Source organism: Primulina tabacum, chromosome 8 (assembly GCF_025594145.1).
Source record: "Primulina tabacum isolate GXHZ01 chromosome 8, ASM2559414v2, whole genome shotgun sequence".
In the NCBI taxonomy this organism is placed as follows: Eukaryota; Viridiplantae; Streptophyta; class Magnoliopsida; order Lamiales; family Gesneriaceae; genus Primulina; species Primulina tabacum.
In genome coordinates, this window is record NC_134557.1 from 11,849,286 (window position 1) to 11,869,819 (window position 20,534).

The window sequence follows — 20,534 nt, forward strand, 5'->3', positions numbered from 1 at the left end:
CGGTGTTGGACTTGGTGTTGGGCAACACCTTACGCAACACCAGATTTGGATGTCAATTCAGGTAGTCATTTCTTAGTTTGTAGCATAAGGGTTTGATGTGCCCAGGCTTATAATAATAATGACAGATGAAATGACGCTTTCTTTGCTTGGGTTTTGAGGTTGACACTGGCTTGTTGACTTGTGACATCTTTGCTGAGGAGTGAACTTTTGAAGGTGAGGAAGATGAACTGGGTGTTTTCAGCCTTTTTTCAGAGACCAACTTTGAGATTGGCACAGTCTTCATAAGCGGATTTACGGTTAGGGGGAAAAACACAGTCTTCAACACCCTTCACAAACACTGTAGTCTTCGAACCAGCGTTGGACGAACACACTTTCAACATATCCAAGACCAGTTCTGCCGTCATTTTCCATAGTTAGCATTGAGTCAAGCTTTGATGGGCTTGAGTTGAATTTAGCAAGTGTCTTTCATACCTTCTCAAGATCATTCTTGACTTTACATAGTTCAAGGTCCTTCCAACTCAGCAAGACTTCAAGACGAGACAAGCTGCTTTTAAATCAGTGTTTTCTTTTGAAAGTATGATGTTGGTCTCATTCCTTCTGAGCTAGTCATCATACAGTTCTTCGTACATCATCTGGACAATCTCCACAATAAGCTCTTCTTGGTCCGATCCCTGGATTTCATCAAGATCTGAATTCTCCAGAGATTTAGCATTAAGACATAGTGACTTTGACACGGTGTTGCGGCCTGGTATTGCAACAACAGTGGCAACACCAAAGGGATTTATGTGCAGTTTGTATATCTCTTTCTGGATGACAGATAGAGAGGTGCAATCATCTCCTTCCTTAGAGTCACGTTCTTCATCGGTATCTTCGTAACCTAAGGAAGCTGCCATGTTTTTATTTCTACGAAATCGGTTGGCACACTCATTAATGACCAAATCCGGAACATTATCTACATTGTACTGAATCAAGTTTATTTATCTCTGGTCGACCCAATACTTCATTCCTTGATCTAAAATTTCATTGAGTAGGTGCATACATTTTATTCCTTTCAAAAGGAACAAAAGAAGGTTTGGTGCTGTCATGGTTTTCTTCTTGTATCTCATTCTTTTCAAGTAGTCACCAAACTTCTTAGTAATCAAGGAGATTGACTCCTCACCAAGATCGGATTCATTTTCCTCTTGAATTAGGCTGTTCATGGAGTCATCAGTAGTTTGTAATGCAATGACCTTCCCTTTATTTCTTTTCTGTATGTCCATATTCATCTCAAATGTCCTGAGTGAGCTGATCAAATCTTCCAGGTTAAGTGTAGAAGTGTCCTTAGACTTGTCAATAGCACATATTTTGATGTTGAAGCGTTCTGGGAGGGATCTCAGGACCTTGATAACCAGTCTTTCATTCGACATAGGATCATCGAGACTAAAAGCCTCATTTGCAATGTCACACAATCTTCGATCATATTCAACAATAGTCTCGTTCTCCTCCATTCTCAAGCTTTCAAATTTGGAGGTTAACATCCTGAGTTTGGTTCTGCGTATACTTTGAGACCCTTCGCAATGCTTCTGAAGAATATTTCACGCTTCTTTGACAGAGATGCAGGTTGTTATAAGGCTGAACATGTTGACATGAACAGAGGTAAATATAACATTGAGCTCCTTTGAGTTAAAGTTTGAGGTTTGGACTTCATCATTAGACCATGAACTCTCAGGTTTAACTCTACTATTCCCATCATCAACTGTTCTTGGTGGAGATCAACCATCTAAGACCCGTTGCCATGCCCTTTCTTCGATAGATTTAATGTACATCCTCATCTTGACTTTCCAGAGGGCATAGTTTGATCCATCCAAGACTTGTGGCCTAAAAGCAGTGCTAGAAGCCAACTGATCCATCAAGTTATTTAGAATACTACCTGTAAAACAACAGAAGGACATAATCAATCACTTAGTATATCAAGCGTTGGCTCTGATATCACTTGAAAGGATTGTTGTTCATAAACTTACATGAAATAATTAGAAAACGAGTATATCAGAATTTGGTGTTGTGCTCAGGTGTTGTCAACACCAGTACACAACACTGCAGCGGAAATTAATTTTTAACACACTAGTAAACTTAAATAAACAGACACCAGATTTCAATCATGCACAAATACGAATATTTGTGCGATGCCTCACGGCACGAAATCGCTAGAAAATTATGTAAATCGTTTTAAAAAACCAGTACTAGTGAGAAGATACTCAAGGAAACCAAAATACATAAAAATTAACTAATACGAAAAACTGGATGCATAAAAACGAAACGTATTGCTCAAAGCCAAACACAATCACTCCTCGATCAACACTCTGCGTCAATGTTATTCTTCAAGTGTTAACAACACAGTGATTATGTGAGTCAATCACACAAACTCTTCATACAAATCTTCAATACTGAATTCGGTCAGGTTCAGCAAAGCTCCAGTGGCCGTAAGTAATTCTTCTCCCGTCGTCTCCCATATTCAATATTCGATCCCCATATTTATATTCCTTCTTGACCTAAATCTCCATAAATTTTCCATACCTATACACAAGGAAACAAGAGTTTATTTAGAATCAAACTCTATTCAACGCTGATATCTTATATCTTATGGATAAGTTCTCAAACTACATTGAATAATTCCCAAGAATAAGATTATCTATATCTAGGAAAACAAATCTTATTGAATGATTAAGTCAATTCAAATTAGTCTAGAAATGCAAAATAAGATATTAATTTATTTGGAATACAGAATCAAGTATTGATCGATTTGGAATACAAGATTCCTTTTAGTTAGATATTATATATTTAATTATATTCTTAAGAATATTGGTAATTTTAGAATTTATATCGATATTGTCTAAGAAATTGTAATAAATTTATCGATTTATAAGATACTCAAAATAACATTTAATCAAAAAATCATTAAATTAATATTCCTCAAGAATATTGTCTAGTCTTGGATCTTATATAAATATTCTTCATGAATATCAACAAATATTTTGATATTTTGATCAATATTTCTTTTTAAATATTGATATATTTTTATATAGGTCTATATTTCAATAATATTTATAGATTTTGGATATGATATCAGATTTCAATCATGAATGTTTTTAGATTCTCAATATTTAATAATGTTGTGCTACTTTAGAACCATCAACATCATGATATTTCATGAGCACCAATATATAAATAGTTATAATTGTGCTACTTCTAGAACACTAAAAATTATCTCATAAAATTGAGTATTGAAAACACGTTGTGATATTCCAATAGCATCAAGAAAACGAGAAATATGTTCATCCTCGGTTGTTTACAGCGTCATGCTGATAACGTGTTATAAACCATAAAAGAAAGATAGATTAGTAGAGATAATTCATAAAATAAAATAGAAAATGAGTCAATAATCATGTGTAATTTTCAATAAACACAATTGTGGGGACCCGGACGCTAATCATGTTCTTAATCATCATGGGGACAATTTAATCAATTATAACAAATATGGTCTAATTTTTTTTCCCTTTTTAAAATGCAATATTAATTGCGGAACGTAATGGAATACATTCTAGCATACATATCAGTATTAAAGTACAATTCTTGTACTATATACAATCATTCAAAACTAAGGTTTAACGACTACATATCAATTGTTTAAACCCTATCTCTAATCAAAGCCCGTAGTCTCCACTCTAATCACGATCTCTCTTCATCTCCTCGACCCTGAACCTGTCTCACCTGTTGCCATGCACACATACAAACACGACAACAGCCGGAGAACTCCGGTGAGAAATATATCCCAGTATAAATCAACGAAACATGCAATCATATAATCAATATAAAGCATGAAACAGATATCAGGAATATGTATTAAAACCTGAAAACATAATCAATAGAAGACCGTCAATCAGACTCGTGACTCCACGACTTAGACTAGACTCAATCCTAGTCTAGGGATCCCGGTTTCCAGACGTTGGCATTCCTATATTGAATTCAGTAATAGAAGAAACTCCAATTCTATTCAATCGATATAACCAAACATCCAGTGTCTTGACCTATCCGTCACAGACTGTGGCACTATCGCCAATTCACTATCTTGTGACAATGTGCAATGTGCCAGTGACGATTCCATCACTATCGCACTTATGTCACAAGATCACTCGTCTAATACATGCTTCTATAAATCAATAGACCAAGCATACCAATTCAAATCAAGGTAAATAATAACAATACGTATGTGATTTAGGGAAACTCAAGTATATCCTACTCGAGTCGTTCTCCCAGTACCACATTGACTTATACCTTTCTATTATTGCAGTTCTGACGCCTTTCCTGTCTGGAATTCAAAGTCTCTCAACACTCAATCTGGCAATGACAATATCAATAGTACCATATCAATATACTACTCCAATCAATACCAATTCTGATTAATCTGGATTTAATTCAAAATCAATGGCATAACGGACCAATCTGAATATCCCCGTCAATACAATATCAACAGATAATAATTACAATCCATAACTGATATCCAACACAATCTGTAATCAATCCATAATCCAAATCTGTCCAATATCAATCGATATATTCTGAAAAATCATAACAATTCCATAATCAATCTGTTTCTCAATCTGACTTCGATTCTACGATGTCTAACATGTCAAGAACATCATATATGAATCATATCCGATTCTGACAATATCATAATTTCAAGACATATCAGAACATAAGAAAACTTACGTCCAGTTGAAGCCTGCGTCGATAGGAACTCAGTACTGAAGTCAGATTCAAAATCTAACGGGCGGATCGAAATCTAAAGGCGTAAGAATTTCTGGAAGATTTCTCGTGCTTCCTTTCTTCGTTTTCTTCTCCCTCGTTTTCTGCTGTATATATATATATATATATATTTATATATTGCATGTTTAGGCAACGTGTCTAACCTTTCTTCAATCTTGGTTGGCGCTCGAGCGGTCATAAATTTCCACCCGGGCGCTTGCTCGGCGCTCGGGCGGTTGAAACTTACCGCCCGGGCGCGAGGTGTTCTGCCTCCCGATTATTCATTGGCGCTCGGGCGGTAATCTTCTGTCCGAAGCATACCTTATTGAACATTGGCGCTCGGGCGGTCACTTTCTACCGCTCGGGCGCTAATAGTTCTGTCCAAAACTTGTACAATTCTTATGCTTTGCCCAATCTGGTCTCGGAATGGCCCGGCTATAATCACATCAGTTCAAAATCAATAATTTCAGATTACCAGCATTAAAATCTCGGGCATTACAACAATCACCCTTTATATGTGAATATTACAACATACAAATCTTTATATATATTATCTTGCCATATTTATCTTGATTACAAATCTGACTAAATAAGATAATAATTCACAATAAAAATATATTTATAACAAAATTGAATATATACCGGCCATTATCAATAAATAATATTTTTCTCATCCTCTTCACTCATTTTATTAATTTCTTAATATTATACAACGATTGAGATAAGTTTAAAACTAAAATATATTATTTTCATTCAATATTTTGAAATAAATAATTTTTTTGTCAAATATTATTCAATTTAATTATTTATGCCGATAATATTATCCAATATTTTATACCAAAAAATTTAAATTTGTTTTTTAAAAATTAAATTGTATTATTATTATTATTATTTAATAATATTATTATTATTTAATATTATTATTATTATTACCATTTGGCAAAGCTAAGCTGAACTCCGACAACTCAGCTCCAGCGGACTACGTCAGCCCCCAAATGAAGTTAGCTTTTTTATACATAAATTTCTTTTTGTTCCTTAAGAACACTATGCTTTCTCCAAGCTTTTCATTGAAGCACCGTAATAATCTGCAATTATTTTTATATTTTTGCGGTCAGCAATTTAATTTTTATAGTGTTGTGCGAAAACCCATTTGAATTTTTTGAATTTGAGAGCTTCTGTAATTCCTTGCGCTCGCTGCTTATTACTCGCCTGAATTTGTTTAAAGGAGATTGGAGTTTTCTCCCTTTTCTCGATTCTTATTTGGGTAAGCAAATTTGGATTTTTTTTGTTGTTGCAGTATTTCATTTAAAGGAGATTGCAGTTTTCTCCCTCTTTCGCGATTCTGATTTGGGTAAGCAAATTTGGATTTTTTTGTTGTTGCACTATGTTATTTATATGATATGATGTTTATATGCAATGCATGTCTTCTTTTGGATTCTGTGAATGGCGTTTGCTCATGGTCTTCTGATGCTTAGTGAGTAAATTTTAGGCGTTTAATTTTTTTTGATGCAATTCTTTCTTGATTCTCCCCGCCCTGCCCGTGCATGCAGGATTCAAGCCTGACCAAGGGCCAGCCTAAAAGTTTTGTTGAGGTCCGTTTAATATGTTTTTTTTTTCAACTTGCATTTTCACATATTTGAAAGTTTGACTTTTTTTCCCCAAATGAGGGCGATGCGTTGCCCATCCCTTGCTGTGTGCCATTATAGTGAATGCCATGTGAAAATATAAGAATGGAGTTGGTTTTAATTTTTTAAATTTAAATGAACTCGCGTTAGAGAAGTCAACTGCTTAAGCATGAGTATAGAAACTTTTAACAGCGCAGAAGCTTCCTGTGCTTTATGTTTCCAGAATTCTCCTAGATGATACCTTGAGTATGATGCAAATTCATCAAGACAGCTTATTAGAGTGCTGTGCTTATAAGCTATTCTGGAGTTTTTGTTTAAAATTTTTAGAAGATTATGAGTTGAAATGACAAAATGTTCGGGGCTAAACAGATTTTTTGAAAAGTTAAAGATACCACCCTTATTTTATGAATTAAAGAGCTAACGCCATTATGATAAATGATAATATAAATACGCAAAGTACTTATCGATGATGAGATTTAATGTAAACAAAGTGCGACCAGGCCGAGTTGGGACAAAGACTTGCGTGCATGATGATCCCTAAGTTTAAAACCGAGCTCTAGGAGCTAGGTGTTGATGTCAAATTTTTCTGTATCAACAGTGGGGTTCACCTGTAAGATTCTTGTTCTGGATTAAGTTAATTCTTGACTTGCTTTGGAAAAGCCTCTCCTTCTGCATTGATATTGTCTTCCGTGCATTTATAGCATGCTAAAAGGTTGTGAAATCTTCAAAACTCTATATTTTCAAGTACATGAGGCAGAATCTACTAAACTTACATACTTCATTGATAGTTTTGCTCTTTTTGTTTGTCGTAGATGGACTGGAAGCGCTTAGTGTGGTAGCAACAATTTGTTGATGTTCCTCATCAATCTCCTGTGGATTTCTAAGGAATAAAGTTATAATGCTCAGACAAGGACACATGGAAAGCTATAAAAGCTCTTGTTAACTCTTTGCTGCTAAGAAGCTCAAGTGTTGTATGAACTTGACGATATGAAAGACACGTTTTGGTTGGAGGAATACAGTGGGAAACCGCTTCTTTCTTTGAAAAGGAAGAGAAGAGTTGGGAAAAAAAGAATAGAATTTATTGGTTGGGGATCCAGACCTCTTCTTGAATTTCTTGGAACAATTGGTGAGGATACAGTGAAAAAGTTTTCCCAACGCGAGGTGTCCGAGTTCGTTACCAAGTATGTACATGATAAAAGTCTTGTAAAGAAGAATAAGAGAGTTGAATGTGATGAGATCCTTCGAGCCCTTTTTGGAAGGCCATCTGTATCTCGAACAAAAATATATGATTTGCTAGAGGAACACTTCGCTGAAAACCTTGATGAGTCAGACGATGATCTACTATGCAGTTCGGAAGAGGAAAATTATAAAGAAAAAAGCTCAAAAAGTAATTTTAATGGTCACAAAAAGAAGGATTTTGAGTCTCCAAAAAGTTGCTTTGCAGCTATTATCCCTGAGAACATCAAACTAATTTATTTAAAGAGGACATTAGTTCAGGAGTTTCTCAAGGTTCCTGAAAGCTTCGAGTGTAAAATAGTGGGGAGTTTCGTTAGGATGAAATCTGACCCTAATTACAATTACCAAAAGAACCGCTTTCAGCTTCAACAAGTTACAGGTGATTGACAGTAGATTATATATGTCTCATTATCCTAATGGATGCTGCACTGATGTTAACCACTTAACCTACTGCGTCAGTCTCTTTTTAGTTTTCTTCTCCATACTGGCCGTTTTCATAGCTAGTCCCACAGTTGTGTTATAACCCATAGACTCTACTAGGACAACACAAAATGAATGTGAGACTTTTGGAAATATTCGTTCGAAATTGTAATCATATTTCTGTCTATGACTCTGTTGTTAATGCCATTGATCCATCATCTTTCTTTTATCGTGAGTAATAAATAAGGAGAAGTGAAATTTTAATTAACGGCCAATTGTAGATCAAGTTCTATATTATCCTGTTGGGTATAAAACGTCAATGGCTTTCCCATGGGACGGCAAGTAAATCAGGTAGGACGTTGAAGTGAGAGAAGGTATTTATAGTAAATCAATATATCATTTGGCAATTTTTACTGAAGATTTTCTATTTACTAGGTGAAACCATTCTTTGTTCAATTACGAAATTTTTTGTGATTGCTTTCTCATTAAATTGGTTTAGTTGTTTGGAAACCATGATTTCTGAGTTTATCAAATAGGGGAAGGTGCTATCTAAGATTCTAAAAGTGTTGAGATTGTTTACATTTGTTCCAGTTCACCATAAATTTTTCTCCTTATTGTAGTTTGCCAATTGATTTTTTATCATGTTCTGAAGGTGTCAAAATGCTTTCTGGAGCTAGTGATGCTGGTATAGAAACTTGTCTACAAGTTTCAAATCATTTTAAAGATGTTCCTATCTGCATGCTGTCAGACGATAACTTTTCTGAGGTAAATATTCATCTGAGCCAGTCAATGTTTCAGTTCTGTTGACCAGATGAGGATTAGCTTTAAGAGCACGATACTATGTGTTGTGCGGTACCCAATGACATTTTTTGTGGCATATTTTGAGTTGTGTAAAATTAGTCAATCTTGAATGAAGGAGAAAATGCTTATAAATCACTCGCAGGTTCTCCGAGGGATAAAAAATTAATACATATTTAAAAAGAAAAAGAGGATGGTTGACAAATTTGTAATCCCACTTAGTAAATCAGATTGCAACAATTGCAATACTCTATTCAAACTTCATTTCTAACTCATAGGAAATCCTTTGATCATCTTATCCATATGATGGTGAAAGCATAACCTAATTACAATACATAACAAGCTAGAGGAAGAATGGACTGTTCCAAAACATCTGGAAAACAAACACTTGCAATGCTATTTGGCTGATTAATCGTCTGGCATTATGAATCCTCTATAAGAAAGTGAATTAATCTCCTGCCTAATTGTTAACAACTTCATGAAAAATAAAAAAACAACGTTTGCTATGAGAAAAATCTCTCCTGATTTTTCCAAGGTTTCCAGTGATTCCACAATCTTGCCTAACAACCCGGGCATGTAAAAAAATGTCACACAATGAAATAATGAAAAATCATATTTTTGATATTTTTTATCAAAACAACTCTAAATTTTGGTCCTCATCTTCCAATTAATTCTGAATAAAAAAAACTTTAATATGATGACCGGTTTTCCCATGCCTTTAAAAAAAAATCAAATGTTCTTTTTCTTTGTCATTTTGCACCTGGTAATCTGAACTGCAAATGTTGCTTATATTATGTTTACTTTATTTCAATTACCTCCTGAATTTTGACGACAAATTGCTCAGTGAACCAAGTTTCTGTTTTTTATTGGCAATTCATATAATTTAACATATGCCACTGCTTTGCCATTCTTTAACATATAGAGCAAAATGCGAAATGTTACTTTCAAAGTTGAAGGCCACTGGGTTTGCTTTTTAATTTGGAATTAATTTCTTAAAGTTGCAATATATATTCTGCTGATATCTTTTCATTTTAAGAGTAACGAAGCACACAGCTTTTTCATGAAAGTTTGTTGTGAAGGGTCATCACATGTGGTGTTAATAACTTTTGGTAATTGTGGAGATCCTCACCATTGGACAAAATTGAGGTATTCTATAGTTGGAGGTTCTCATATTTAGTCTCTCCTACTTTATTGGTTTGGCAATTGGTCTATATGTTATGTTACTCTTCAAAGTAGCTTGGCTCTTCATGTTTAATTCAACATTTGATGTGATTATAAAATTTATTGTTTTACTTTAACTGAATTAATAAAGGTTCAGTTTGTACTTGGTCTAAATGGCCACTGGCTTCACATTGTAACCATTTTCAAAGCATTTGTATTGTGATATAATCCTAGTCTTGTTTGGTGCAGGAAGAAATGGAGGATTTACGAGACAGAATTAAAGCTGATTTGTTCAAAAAGATGAATGTCGTAAGAATTCTTTAGCGCAAATCGAGTCTTCTACTTCTTTAATTACTACGACTTTTATTTATTTTTTGATAGGAAACATTAATATTATAAAAATAGATAAAAGTGTTTTACAGAAATAGCGGATGAGTAATCCGCGACATATAACTATGCTAGGACAATCGTCAAGACATACGAACTTCCAATCCCTAACAATATCTGAAAGGGAAAAATGATTAAACTCCTTGAGCTTCGTTGTCCAAGTGGCAACCCTGAATTTGATCATCTCCCATACTTTTTCCACGGATGCGTTCTCGCCTTTGAATATTCTGTTATTTCTCATCGACCAAAAAGTGCAATGAATGACTAAAAATCAGAATCTGTTAACTCTTGTCCCTGCTGTAATTCCGGGGTCAATAATGGACATGTCTCGTGCCCCTTCTCGGAAATACCCACTAAAAACTCAATTCTTGCATCACCTTTATCCATATTCCTCTCGAAAAAGAACAATGTACGAGTAAGTGATCCTGATTTTCGTCATGGTTGTGACATAAAGTGCACCATTGCGGACTTAATACATAGCTTGGCCATCTTCTTTGCACTGAGTCGGAAGTCGGAAGTTTGCCCAAAGCCACAATCCACGAGAATATTTGAACCTTTTGCGGGACAGGAATTTTTCAGATATGATCATAACATGAGAAGAGGGGAAAAGTGGTAATGAGAAAGAAAGAGTCGTAGAAAGAACGGACTGAAAAATTACCAGAAGAGTCACCCAACCAAATCCTGAAATCGTTTGCTGTCAACTCTAACCTAACCGCATCTAAGAATCCTAGTAGGCTAGCAAAATCCCCCAACCCAATCTCATTTAGATGTCTTCAAAAACGCACATCCCATCAAAATGTGTGACTGACCCCCTATATCTACAACCTCTAAGAAGCTACGAATAGGATTATTAGTCTTGGTGCATATCCGAAACAAAGATGGAAATCGTTCTTTGAGCGAAGGACCCCCTCCACCCCAAACATCCTCCCAGAACCGAATGTAATTGCCCTGTCTTAAAACCGTCTTAGTCAAAAGATGAAATGCCGGGTAAGAATGAGAAATAAATTTCCACGTGCTTCTAAACATCGCGTTCCTGGCCAGCCCCAAGCTTTATTTCCCCAAACAAGCCAACAAAATTTTCATGTTAATAGAGATGGCTTAATTTTCTCGTGTTAGATGTTTATTTGGTCATAGTCTACATTAAGAAAATTTGGTATTTGATTATGTTAAATATCCTTCATCTGCTGGTGTAATTCATTGGGAGTTGTATGTATAAACTTTGACAATTCTCTCCCCTTGAGTTAGCTTTTGGATTTGAGTTACTTCAAAGTCCAATTTTATCATGGTAGCAGAGACATGTTCCGATCCAAACTCGGGCCCACCATTATATGTTGGACTGTCCTATGTACCACCCGATAATGTCTTGTAATCTTCACGTTCCATTTATTCATTCCTGAGTGTGACAGGGTGTGTAAAATATCCCACATCAGCTGGATTAAATCTTTGGAATTTGTATATATGAACTTGGACAATCATCTCGCCTTGAGCTATTGAATTTCAAATGACGCTCATCTTGGGTGTATTTGAAATATATTACACTTACTATTGAATTTGTTTAACTTGACATAGAGTGAATTTAAAATTCATTTCCAAACAAGTTAAGAAATTTGAAATACTTCATCTCAAATCGATCGATCCAAGCACAACATAAATGTTTTGAATGTAAATATTCGAGTGATAAATGCAATTGAGTCCAAGGAAGAAGTTCAGGGATGCTGCTTTGGTTGGATTTCTCATATTAGAATCCAGCTCTTTCCCTGTAATTTGCTTTTATCATTTTGGCTGTTGACTGTTGTCATCAAATTATTTTTTTTAACTTGAAAACAAGTTATAAGCAGTAGCTCTTGACATAGTTTGATGACCCTTAAAGCACTATGAAAATGATGATTTTGGTCAATTTGAGCACTTCTTTCCTTTTGTATCAGCCTTTATTTATGTTTTACATTTTCTAATACATGTTTTGGAAACAATGATTCTATATTTTTGATGGATTTCTCACAAGGATTGAAGTAGTCTTTTGTTTTTTTTCCGACTATTGCTTTCGGTTTTATTCTTTTGATGGAGTTCTATAATAAACAGGTGGAGTTCAATTTGAAGGCCAAAATGTTGCACGAAGATATAACGAAACATGTAGGTACCCCCATCGCTCTCACTCCTCATTTTGTGATCTAAGACTAAGAATAACTTACTATTTCAGTTTGTATAAGTTACTTCTAAAATGTTAATTAATCTCTTAACATTTGATTTGTTAGTGTCCCCAAGGAATTACTTACATGTGTCCGCGTGTGTCGTGCTGCTAATATGTATGTGTAGACGTATAATGCAGCAGATGATTGCTTGCAAGGATCTGAATAATAATGAAAATTGAGATGAATATTTTGTGTAACTAGGGTTGTAACTTGTATCTCATGGTATATCTAGATCATAGTAACTGACTTACATGCCCTAGATATGAGAAATTTAGAGTATTCGAGCTTTCCACCTCATTTACTCAGTAGTGAAAGTGCTAGACATAATGTGGATGAATTGCATGCCTTGGTTATGATTTTAGGCACTTCTGTCAACACGTAATAATATTAGTAATTTCAATTCTGATTCTAAAATAGAGATGATTTTGAAAGTCACTTGTAAGTTTTATTATAAATAACTGTACTGGTGAAACTGTGGCTGTCTTCATAATCTGACTGAAAAGCCAAGTAGCTTAGTCATCTTTCTTGTCATTATCTCTCTTTCTGTTGTCTGCTTGATGCGGTTTTAGAGCTTGACTTGGTACAGTCTTGAGAAAGCCTATATGTGTTCAATTACGTTGCAATTCCATTTTACAAGTGGCCCTATCTACTATGTGCCTAAATAATCATGTTCACTCTTGTAAGTGTAGGCACATTTAAATTTCCAAGCAAGTGATCCTTGTGCAAGAATTTTGATCTTGCTTAGCAACATATTTTTAGTATGTACTTTTATGGTGATGCACCTTTGTGACTTGTGACCATGGTAATTTATAGAAACATAATATTTTTCTGACATTTTTCCCATCCCCGTCGAAGTACGGAATATCATTTTGGTGGAAGACAATTTGGATGATATCGCATTGTTTTGAACCTTAGGAAAGGCAGCAATTTGCAATATATGGTTCTTATTTTCAGAGACTGCCTTGAGTGTTTTGCAATATGCGAATACAAATTTTTTTAAAGGTTGCAAACACTCCCTTAGTTTACAATGCCAGGAAAAGAGATTCTCTTACATTCAAATCAAATGGGTTGTGAATGAATACATTGCAATTCCATCACGAGGTCCATGGCCAAATTATGAATGAATGCATCTGTGAACTGGTATTCTAAAGATATCCACATTTGTATACAAATTATTTCAGATCACCAAGTTAGCTATTCATAATTTCAAAGTTCTTTCTCTGATTTTTGTTAACCTCTGTTGTGGTTCTAAACATTTCACTTAATCCTTTTTTGGGTTGTAGTGGATTGCGAAAGAAATATCTTTGTTGCAAAAGCTCATTGATCATGCCAATGAAAAAGGACGGCGGAAAGAATATCCTTTGATGTGCCTAACTTTTGCATAGTGAAACTCATATGTGCATTCTAGTGTGTAATATTGACTAAATGCCTTCATTATATATGTGTAATCTTGGAACAAAACTGAATCATTCTTTTAAGTTACAGACACAAATTGGAACTTGAAGGAAAAAAAAGAGTGATAAAATCATTATTTTATTTACACGATTTCACGTGTCTCATGCAGTTCTACTACTTTTTCTTGTGGGGTAGACAATGCGTGTATCATCTGTTTGTTTTAGACTTTTTTTTCTCTCAATAGACTTTTGTTTTAGGCTTTTACACTTTTTTGAACCTGTTTTGCCTGGAATTTGTTTTCCTGGTTTTCTAGTCAGACTTGTCTTCCTGTCATATTAGTTACTTTGGTGGAAGTTCACGCTCTCCATTGAGCCTTGTTAGGTTTTTTCATGGTCATGCTGTCGTTTTTTCAATGAGTTAATTGTCTCACTTTATGCCATCAACTTTTTTTATTCCTAATTAATAATATTGCTGCTTATAAAGGTTTTCCAGTATACCAATTTAAGAGCCCTATAACCATTATTGGGTTCAAAGGACCAGTTTAAACATGATGATTTTGTGCCTGAAAAATGTTGGTAGCATTTCATTGATCTTTTTTATGAAGACGTGGTTATTATAGCTATATATTTACTCATATGAAGACTATATACCAGGAACTATTGCAGTCTGTCCTACATATATATTTTTTGTTTGGAATTGGACAACTTTGATGGCAAAAGTGAGGGAAATAACTACTATCCCATGACTCTTATTTGCTATTTAGATTTTGGCCACATTGTTTCCTTAATTTTATAGATTTTACGTTATTCGAGCTCCTAGAAAGAAGGAAGCAGCTACAGAAACCATCAGAACGGGAAAAATTATTGGCTACCATTCCAGAAGTTATTGCTGAAGAATTAGTGCCTGATGAGACTGTGGCAGTGTCTTCTGAAAAAGCAGAAAGAAATAGCTGTTCACCAAATTCAGCTCTTGTGGTTTCAGATGTATCCAGCGCAGATGCCTCAGGTGTGTGTTGCCTTCTCTCCAATCCTTACTTGAAGTATCCTAAAGACCATGTGACTTTAGTTGGATTCCTCCAAATACTTTCCTAAATAATCCAGCGTCATTTTGTTTTCCCCATGCTTCAGTTTTTTGTTGCATTTTAACTTTTCTGTATTACAACTTCCTGTAGGTATTTCCCACCTTGCTCACTTCACGTGATTTTTCTGGCTTGTAATGCTTGTGATTTCAAACTATTTCTCTTGATATTCATGCTCTGAATCTCTATTTTAATTTCTTAGCTGATGCTTTACAAGAAACGCATACCATTATACGATATATGCTCAAATATTTTCTAACAAGTTTTTTCTCTTGACCGGCCAATATATTTGGCTTTTAATATCTTGATCTTCTTTACTTGCACTTGATGTTCTTTTCAATTTCTGAAATCCTTATCAAATTCTTTTTGCTATGTCTTCTCAGTCACAAAATTCATTCTGCATCATCCTGACTGGCTATAAGGGCTGTGGCTATGACCTTTATTTGTTTGCTTTACCACCCTTATCTGCATGTTTCAGTTTCTTTCCAGTGTCTCTATTTTTCTGTTGTTGCATTTGTTTTAATTAATAAATTGGCTGAATGAATCCATATTTCTTAAAGGGGCCTTTATACAAAGTATAGACAACCTATTATAGGACAGTATACTATAGAATTAATTAGACGACTAATATGCTGATGATAATACATCAAATCATATTTAAAATGAAAATATAATAACATATAATATTATGCAAGCTGTACAGGTTAACTCTCACCCTCAAGTTAGTGTATAAATATCATATATGCTTGCTGTATAAAATGTTCCACAAGGAAAAGCACCGGTCAATTATCAGCTATCTGATTTACTTTGCCAGACTCTTGGTTATCTTTTATTTAGCTCATGTCAAGCTCAACATGCTTTGTTCCATCATGTTACACTGGATTATTTGCGATCTTAGTTGCTGCCTTATTATAGTAGAAGAGTGTCATAGGTTTTTCTGAACCAGAACTGAGTTCGCTTAGGATAATTTTTAGCCAGCAAAGCTCCATAGTTACATGATGAAGAGCCCATAGTCAGCTTCTGCACTAGATAATGGAACTATATATTGTTTCTTGCTCCTCCAAGTCATCAGATTGCCCACAACAAATGTTATATATGTCATGATGTAAACTTCCTATCCAATCTAGATTCGTCAAATCTACGTATGTATTACCAACAATGTCCAGATGACAATGTCTGGAGAATATTATGCCTTTGCTTTGAGAAGGCTTAAGATTATCCAAGATATACTTCACCACATTCATGTCCCAGTCATTTGGATTATGCATGAATCGCCATTAAATGCATAAGATTAGTTGAATTTCAGTGTGAGATAAATCGCTCAATTTCTCCGTCGGCCTGTTTAAAATAGATATTCAAATCATGATTCTCCTCAATGGGAGGATTTCTCGACCACCACAACTCTTGTCTGGTAGCCGACTTCCCTATTGCTCAATGAGTGAAATTGCGATGCTTGGTTTAGCCAAGTTCCCAACTGCTTCACGATGGTTGAGCTCCTGACCGCGCAATATTTTGGATGCTGTTTGGGAATCATCGGGTTGCAACTAGCAGAAGGAAAGGGAAATAAACTTTTGTCTATTTTCTAATATTTAATTATTCATTTTTTGGCTCGATGTCCGTGGATCTAAATGGTGATGTTTTATATAAGGATAGTAATTAGTTCTTACCCAGTTTTTTTGTTGGCATTGTTTCTTTCAGAACTAAACAACAAGGTACGAGAAACGGAAAAGGAGTAGGAGGTCCATCAATGAATAATAGGGCATTTGCCAATTCTGCCTTTGTTTTACCTGTTCCATTAATGTATTGACTCCACATGCCTTTGTCTTATTTTGTCAGCCCTAGTGTTCTGATACTAGTGCTGGGGATGGAGGGGGTGTAATTGGTCAATTGTTTTCTGATATTCTGCATGATGCTATTTGTTCGTCTTTCCCAATGTTTGGAAGGTTATGCTTGGCGACTCCTTTACTTGTTTTACTTTAGTGAAACTTCTTGTGCTTAGTTACTCTCTTTTGATTGGGAAATATTAGCAGCTATTTACTCCGCAATCATATCTCCCATTTCATTCCATCTTTGTCATTCTTTTCCAGGATTTGTGAATCTCATTAACCGTTCTCAAGTTATTCTCAATGATTTAACTGCTATCAGAGAAAAGGACGTGAGAGCTTTCGACATCATACCTGTTGAGGCTCCAAATGGTAACTCCATGTTTTGGATAATATTTTTTCATAATAATGTTTGTCTTGTAGTGGAAAGTTTATGCTTCTTTGATAATGTGTCACCAAAGAAACCTGTAATTTCTGATGTAAAGTTCATCGTATTTCTGTCAAAGAATATGGGAAATTAAATAGAGAATGTGGACATCACAGGCGGGTGACTCTCCATAATTCTAGTCCTATGAACATGGAAGTAAATAAAATATAACCAAACATATAACCTAAAGTTATTAATCACAACCTTTATTAAAAATACAGATCCTTATCAGGTCAACCCATAGGGAAGGCAGTCACATAATTCCTCAAAGCCTACAATGCGCGAGACATTGTAAGCTCAGAATGCTGAAAGTCGGGAATTGTTAAACCGAATGCATCATCATCAATCACAAACATTTGAAATTGTTATTTAATTATTGGAATTGAAATGAATCACCAACACTTTGTGCGTCAAAATTTTGGGATTAAATGGTTTCCTCATTTCAAATTCTTTGTTATTACCGAGTACCTAATCATTTAATCATCAACGTATTGCAGGAGATACAAATGCTCAAGGGGCATTCAAACAGGCGGAGGAAATGAGTAAGTATCAGTTTCTTGCAGAACTTGTCTAAAAACAAATCATATTTGGTCACATGAGCTTACAGTTGAAATTTGAGCTTATCTTCAGTACAATCCGATGTAATATATATTTTAGGGTTGTAAGTGTTGATTTTTATTTCCATGAGATATTCCTGGACGTTATTAACGTGTAGATACCAGACTAACCGCAATCCATGCATTTTCTATCATGTGTGGTGGTGATTATCTTATTTAATTTTCGGCCACATTTGGTGTTACATCTCCTTCTACATTAACTAGATATTCATCTCTTATCTCATGGTATAAAAGGTTTTAGTCAAAAAGGCTTGCTAATGGACGTATAGCAATTAGCAAACATACAAATAGTGTTGTATAAGTTGTAGCACTAACTGTATCAGCAGACTTGTGATATGGGACCAAAAAGTGCTGGTCCAAGTCATTTTCTAGCCCTTGGATGTCTAAATATTCGATGCCGTTCATCTATCCCAGTTTTTTGATGATCCTGCATGGTGACTTCATTAAATGTTATTATGATGAGACAACTGACCCTTGAGAGTGCTGCTTTTAAATGGGAATATTGCCAGCCATTACTTTGCGATCCCATCATCCTATTTCATTCCCTATTTGCATCTTTTACGGACCCAATTATCAGTGGGCCTGGATCCAAACGGTCCAGGAGTTGTGGCTTACAAGTGTGTAGAAGAAGGAAAGTAAATAAAAATGTATAGGGAGTGAGGTAGCTAGGAATTCTGTTAGTTTTTGCTTGAGTGCTGTCACTTGCTTAGGCTAGGGGAATATAGCATTAGCTAGGGTTTGTGTACAGAGTTCATCTCTTGGAAAAATTTCCTATTCTATTGGCAATATTATTTTCAGTTCCTAAATTGTGACCGCAATAGCATCTCTGTCCAGGCTTTGAAGATCTTGCAACCCCGTCTGAAGTTACTTTGAAGGACCTGAATGTTGCCGCAGACAAGGATGGGATGGGTGTCAATTGCGCCATACCATTTGAGGCTCTGAACCGTAATGCCGTGGTTTTAATATTAATTTTTTAAAAATGACGAGATTAACAATGCGAATTTTAGTACTTGTTTTCTTGATTAAATGGATTCAGGTTCAAAAGTTTTGCTATCCAGTATTTAATCATGTACTTGCTGATGGATGCAGGAGACAAAAGTTTTTGTGAGACTTCCAAACAAGTGGAGGAAACAAGTAAGTGCCAGTTTTCTTGCAAAACTCTCTTCAAATTCTATTCTTTGTTAGAGGATAAACATGCTGGGGATTTTTAAATGTCAACTAACATATGCTCAATTCTAAAGCGCGAAGCACCGAGCTCAAGGTTTTTCTGTGGGAAGAATTTCTGATTGCGAAAAATGATCTAAATTTTTTAAATAATTTATTTTTATGGAGATTTTAAATTTTTATAATATTAATACTGATGGCATAAACTTTTGCCTTTTCTCTTGTGCATTAAGCCCGCGTAATCTGGTCAACTAATGATTTGACCGTTTTTCTCGCTTTTAGTCGAATAATTGTTTTTTGCTTGTACTTCACACGTAATCTTGCTTAATCCCCACTTAGTCTTGCTTTTTAGAACACTACATCTCTTAAATTATTCTGGAGTTTAGGAAACCTTCTTTGATAGCATTGAGGTTGATATCTAGTGTGGATATAGACAGTCCCCTGCAATTCTTTACTTATAGGCAATGCAACATTGGATACTTTTATATCTTTGTCATGCTTTTACTTAAGGTCTAAGGAGCTTTATTTAAAAGGTGTACCGGAATATGATAAACAATGGCAAACATGACATGTAACATCATGCATAGCTGATGAATTGAAATTAAGCATACACCTTTTCATATGTTTTTATTTGTTAGACTTGATGTAATTGAAATAGTCTCTTTTTAATTATTGGATCTCTAAATGTTAGTAAAAGTAGGCACATTCAACATGGTTTAACTTCGATGGACAGACTAGATAGCATTCCATCTCCAACCAGTAGGTTTCTTAATAATTTGTATGATTTTCATATATATCTATATATATATATATAATTAAGGCTGACTGTATATAATCTCAACAAAATTCTGAAAAAGCAGCAGCTCCAACTGAGGTAATTGAGTTGAGCGACGATGAATCAGAGCCAGAGACAAATGAAACAGTCAGCGAATCCTCCGACAATGCTGTATGGCACTATTTGGATCCCCAAGGGGAAATTCAGGGACCCTTTTCGTTGAACATATTGAAGGTATGGAGCGAGTATAATTACTTCCATTCGGGGTTTGAGGTTTGGAAAACCGGTCAGAGCCAGAATGAAGGTGTTCTTTTGGTTGATGTTCTGAGGCAGACGTTTCCTTCGTGAGAATTATTAGAGATGTTTCAACAACTTGGTACGTAAATTTTGATTAGCGAATTTGAATGTATTTGGTTGATTATCTAAACTATTCACTGTAATGTGTTAATGATAATACCAAAAAAAAAAAAAAAAACATGTTTTATTACATTACAATATGAATAGAAAGTGAGGTTAGGAACTTTTCTGGTTTGAACAATTAGAAACTAAACTCGAGGGAAGATCATGTTAAGATATCGAAGGAAGCATCGAATGTTTCTATTTAAAAATTCTTGAATACAAATGTTATATCACGAGATGTCCACCTCTGATAAGATG

General features: G+C 35.0%; 1 protein-coding gene across 6 annotated transcripts; it reads left to right on the forward strand.

Annotated features, from left to right (window-relative positions):
* Positions 1-5,739: 5,739 nt before the first annotated feature.
* On the forward strand, positions 5,740-20,509 carry LOC142553753 (uncharacterized protein At5g08430). 6 transcript variants are annotated; one of them, XM_075664229.1, is made up of 14 exons: positions 5,753-5,859; positions 6,080-6,133; positions 6,333-6,374; positions 7,220-8,022; positions 8,716-8,828; positions 10,272-10,331; positions 12,489-12,539; positions 13,882-13,952; positions 14,796-14,998; positions 17,159-17,266; positions 17,819-17,863; positions 18,773-18,883; positions 19,028-19,072; positions 19,963-20,509. In XM_075664229.1, exons 4-14 carry the CDS (start codon positions 7,395-7,397, stop codon positions 20,223-20,225), a joined length of 1,698 nt encoding a protein of 565 aa, XP_075520344.1. In that variant the 5' UTR covers positions 5,753-5,859; positions 6,080-6,133; positions 6,333-6,374; positions 7,220-7,394; the 3' UTR covers positions 20,226-20,509. The 6 variants fall into 6 exon arrangements, with proteins under 6 accessions (XP_075520345.1, XP_075520343.1, XP_075520344.1 ...); XM_075664231.1 differs by having other exon boundaries at positions 5,767-5,782; XM_075664230.1 differs by lacking the exon at positions 6,333-6,374 and having other exon boundaries at positions 5,740-5,782.
* The last annotated feature ends 25 nt before the right edge of the window (positions 20,510-20,534 follow it).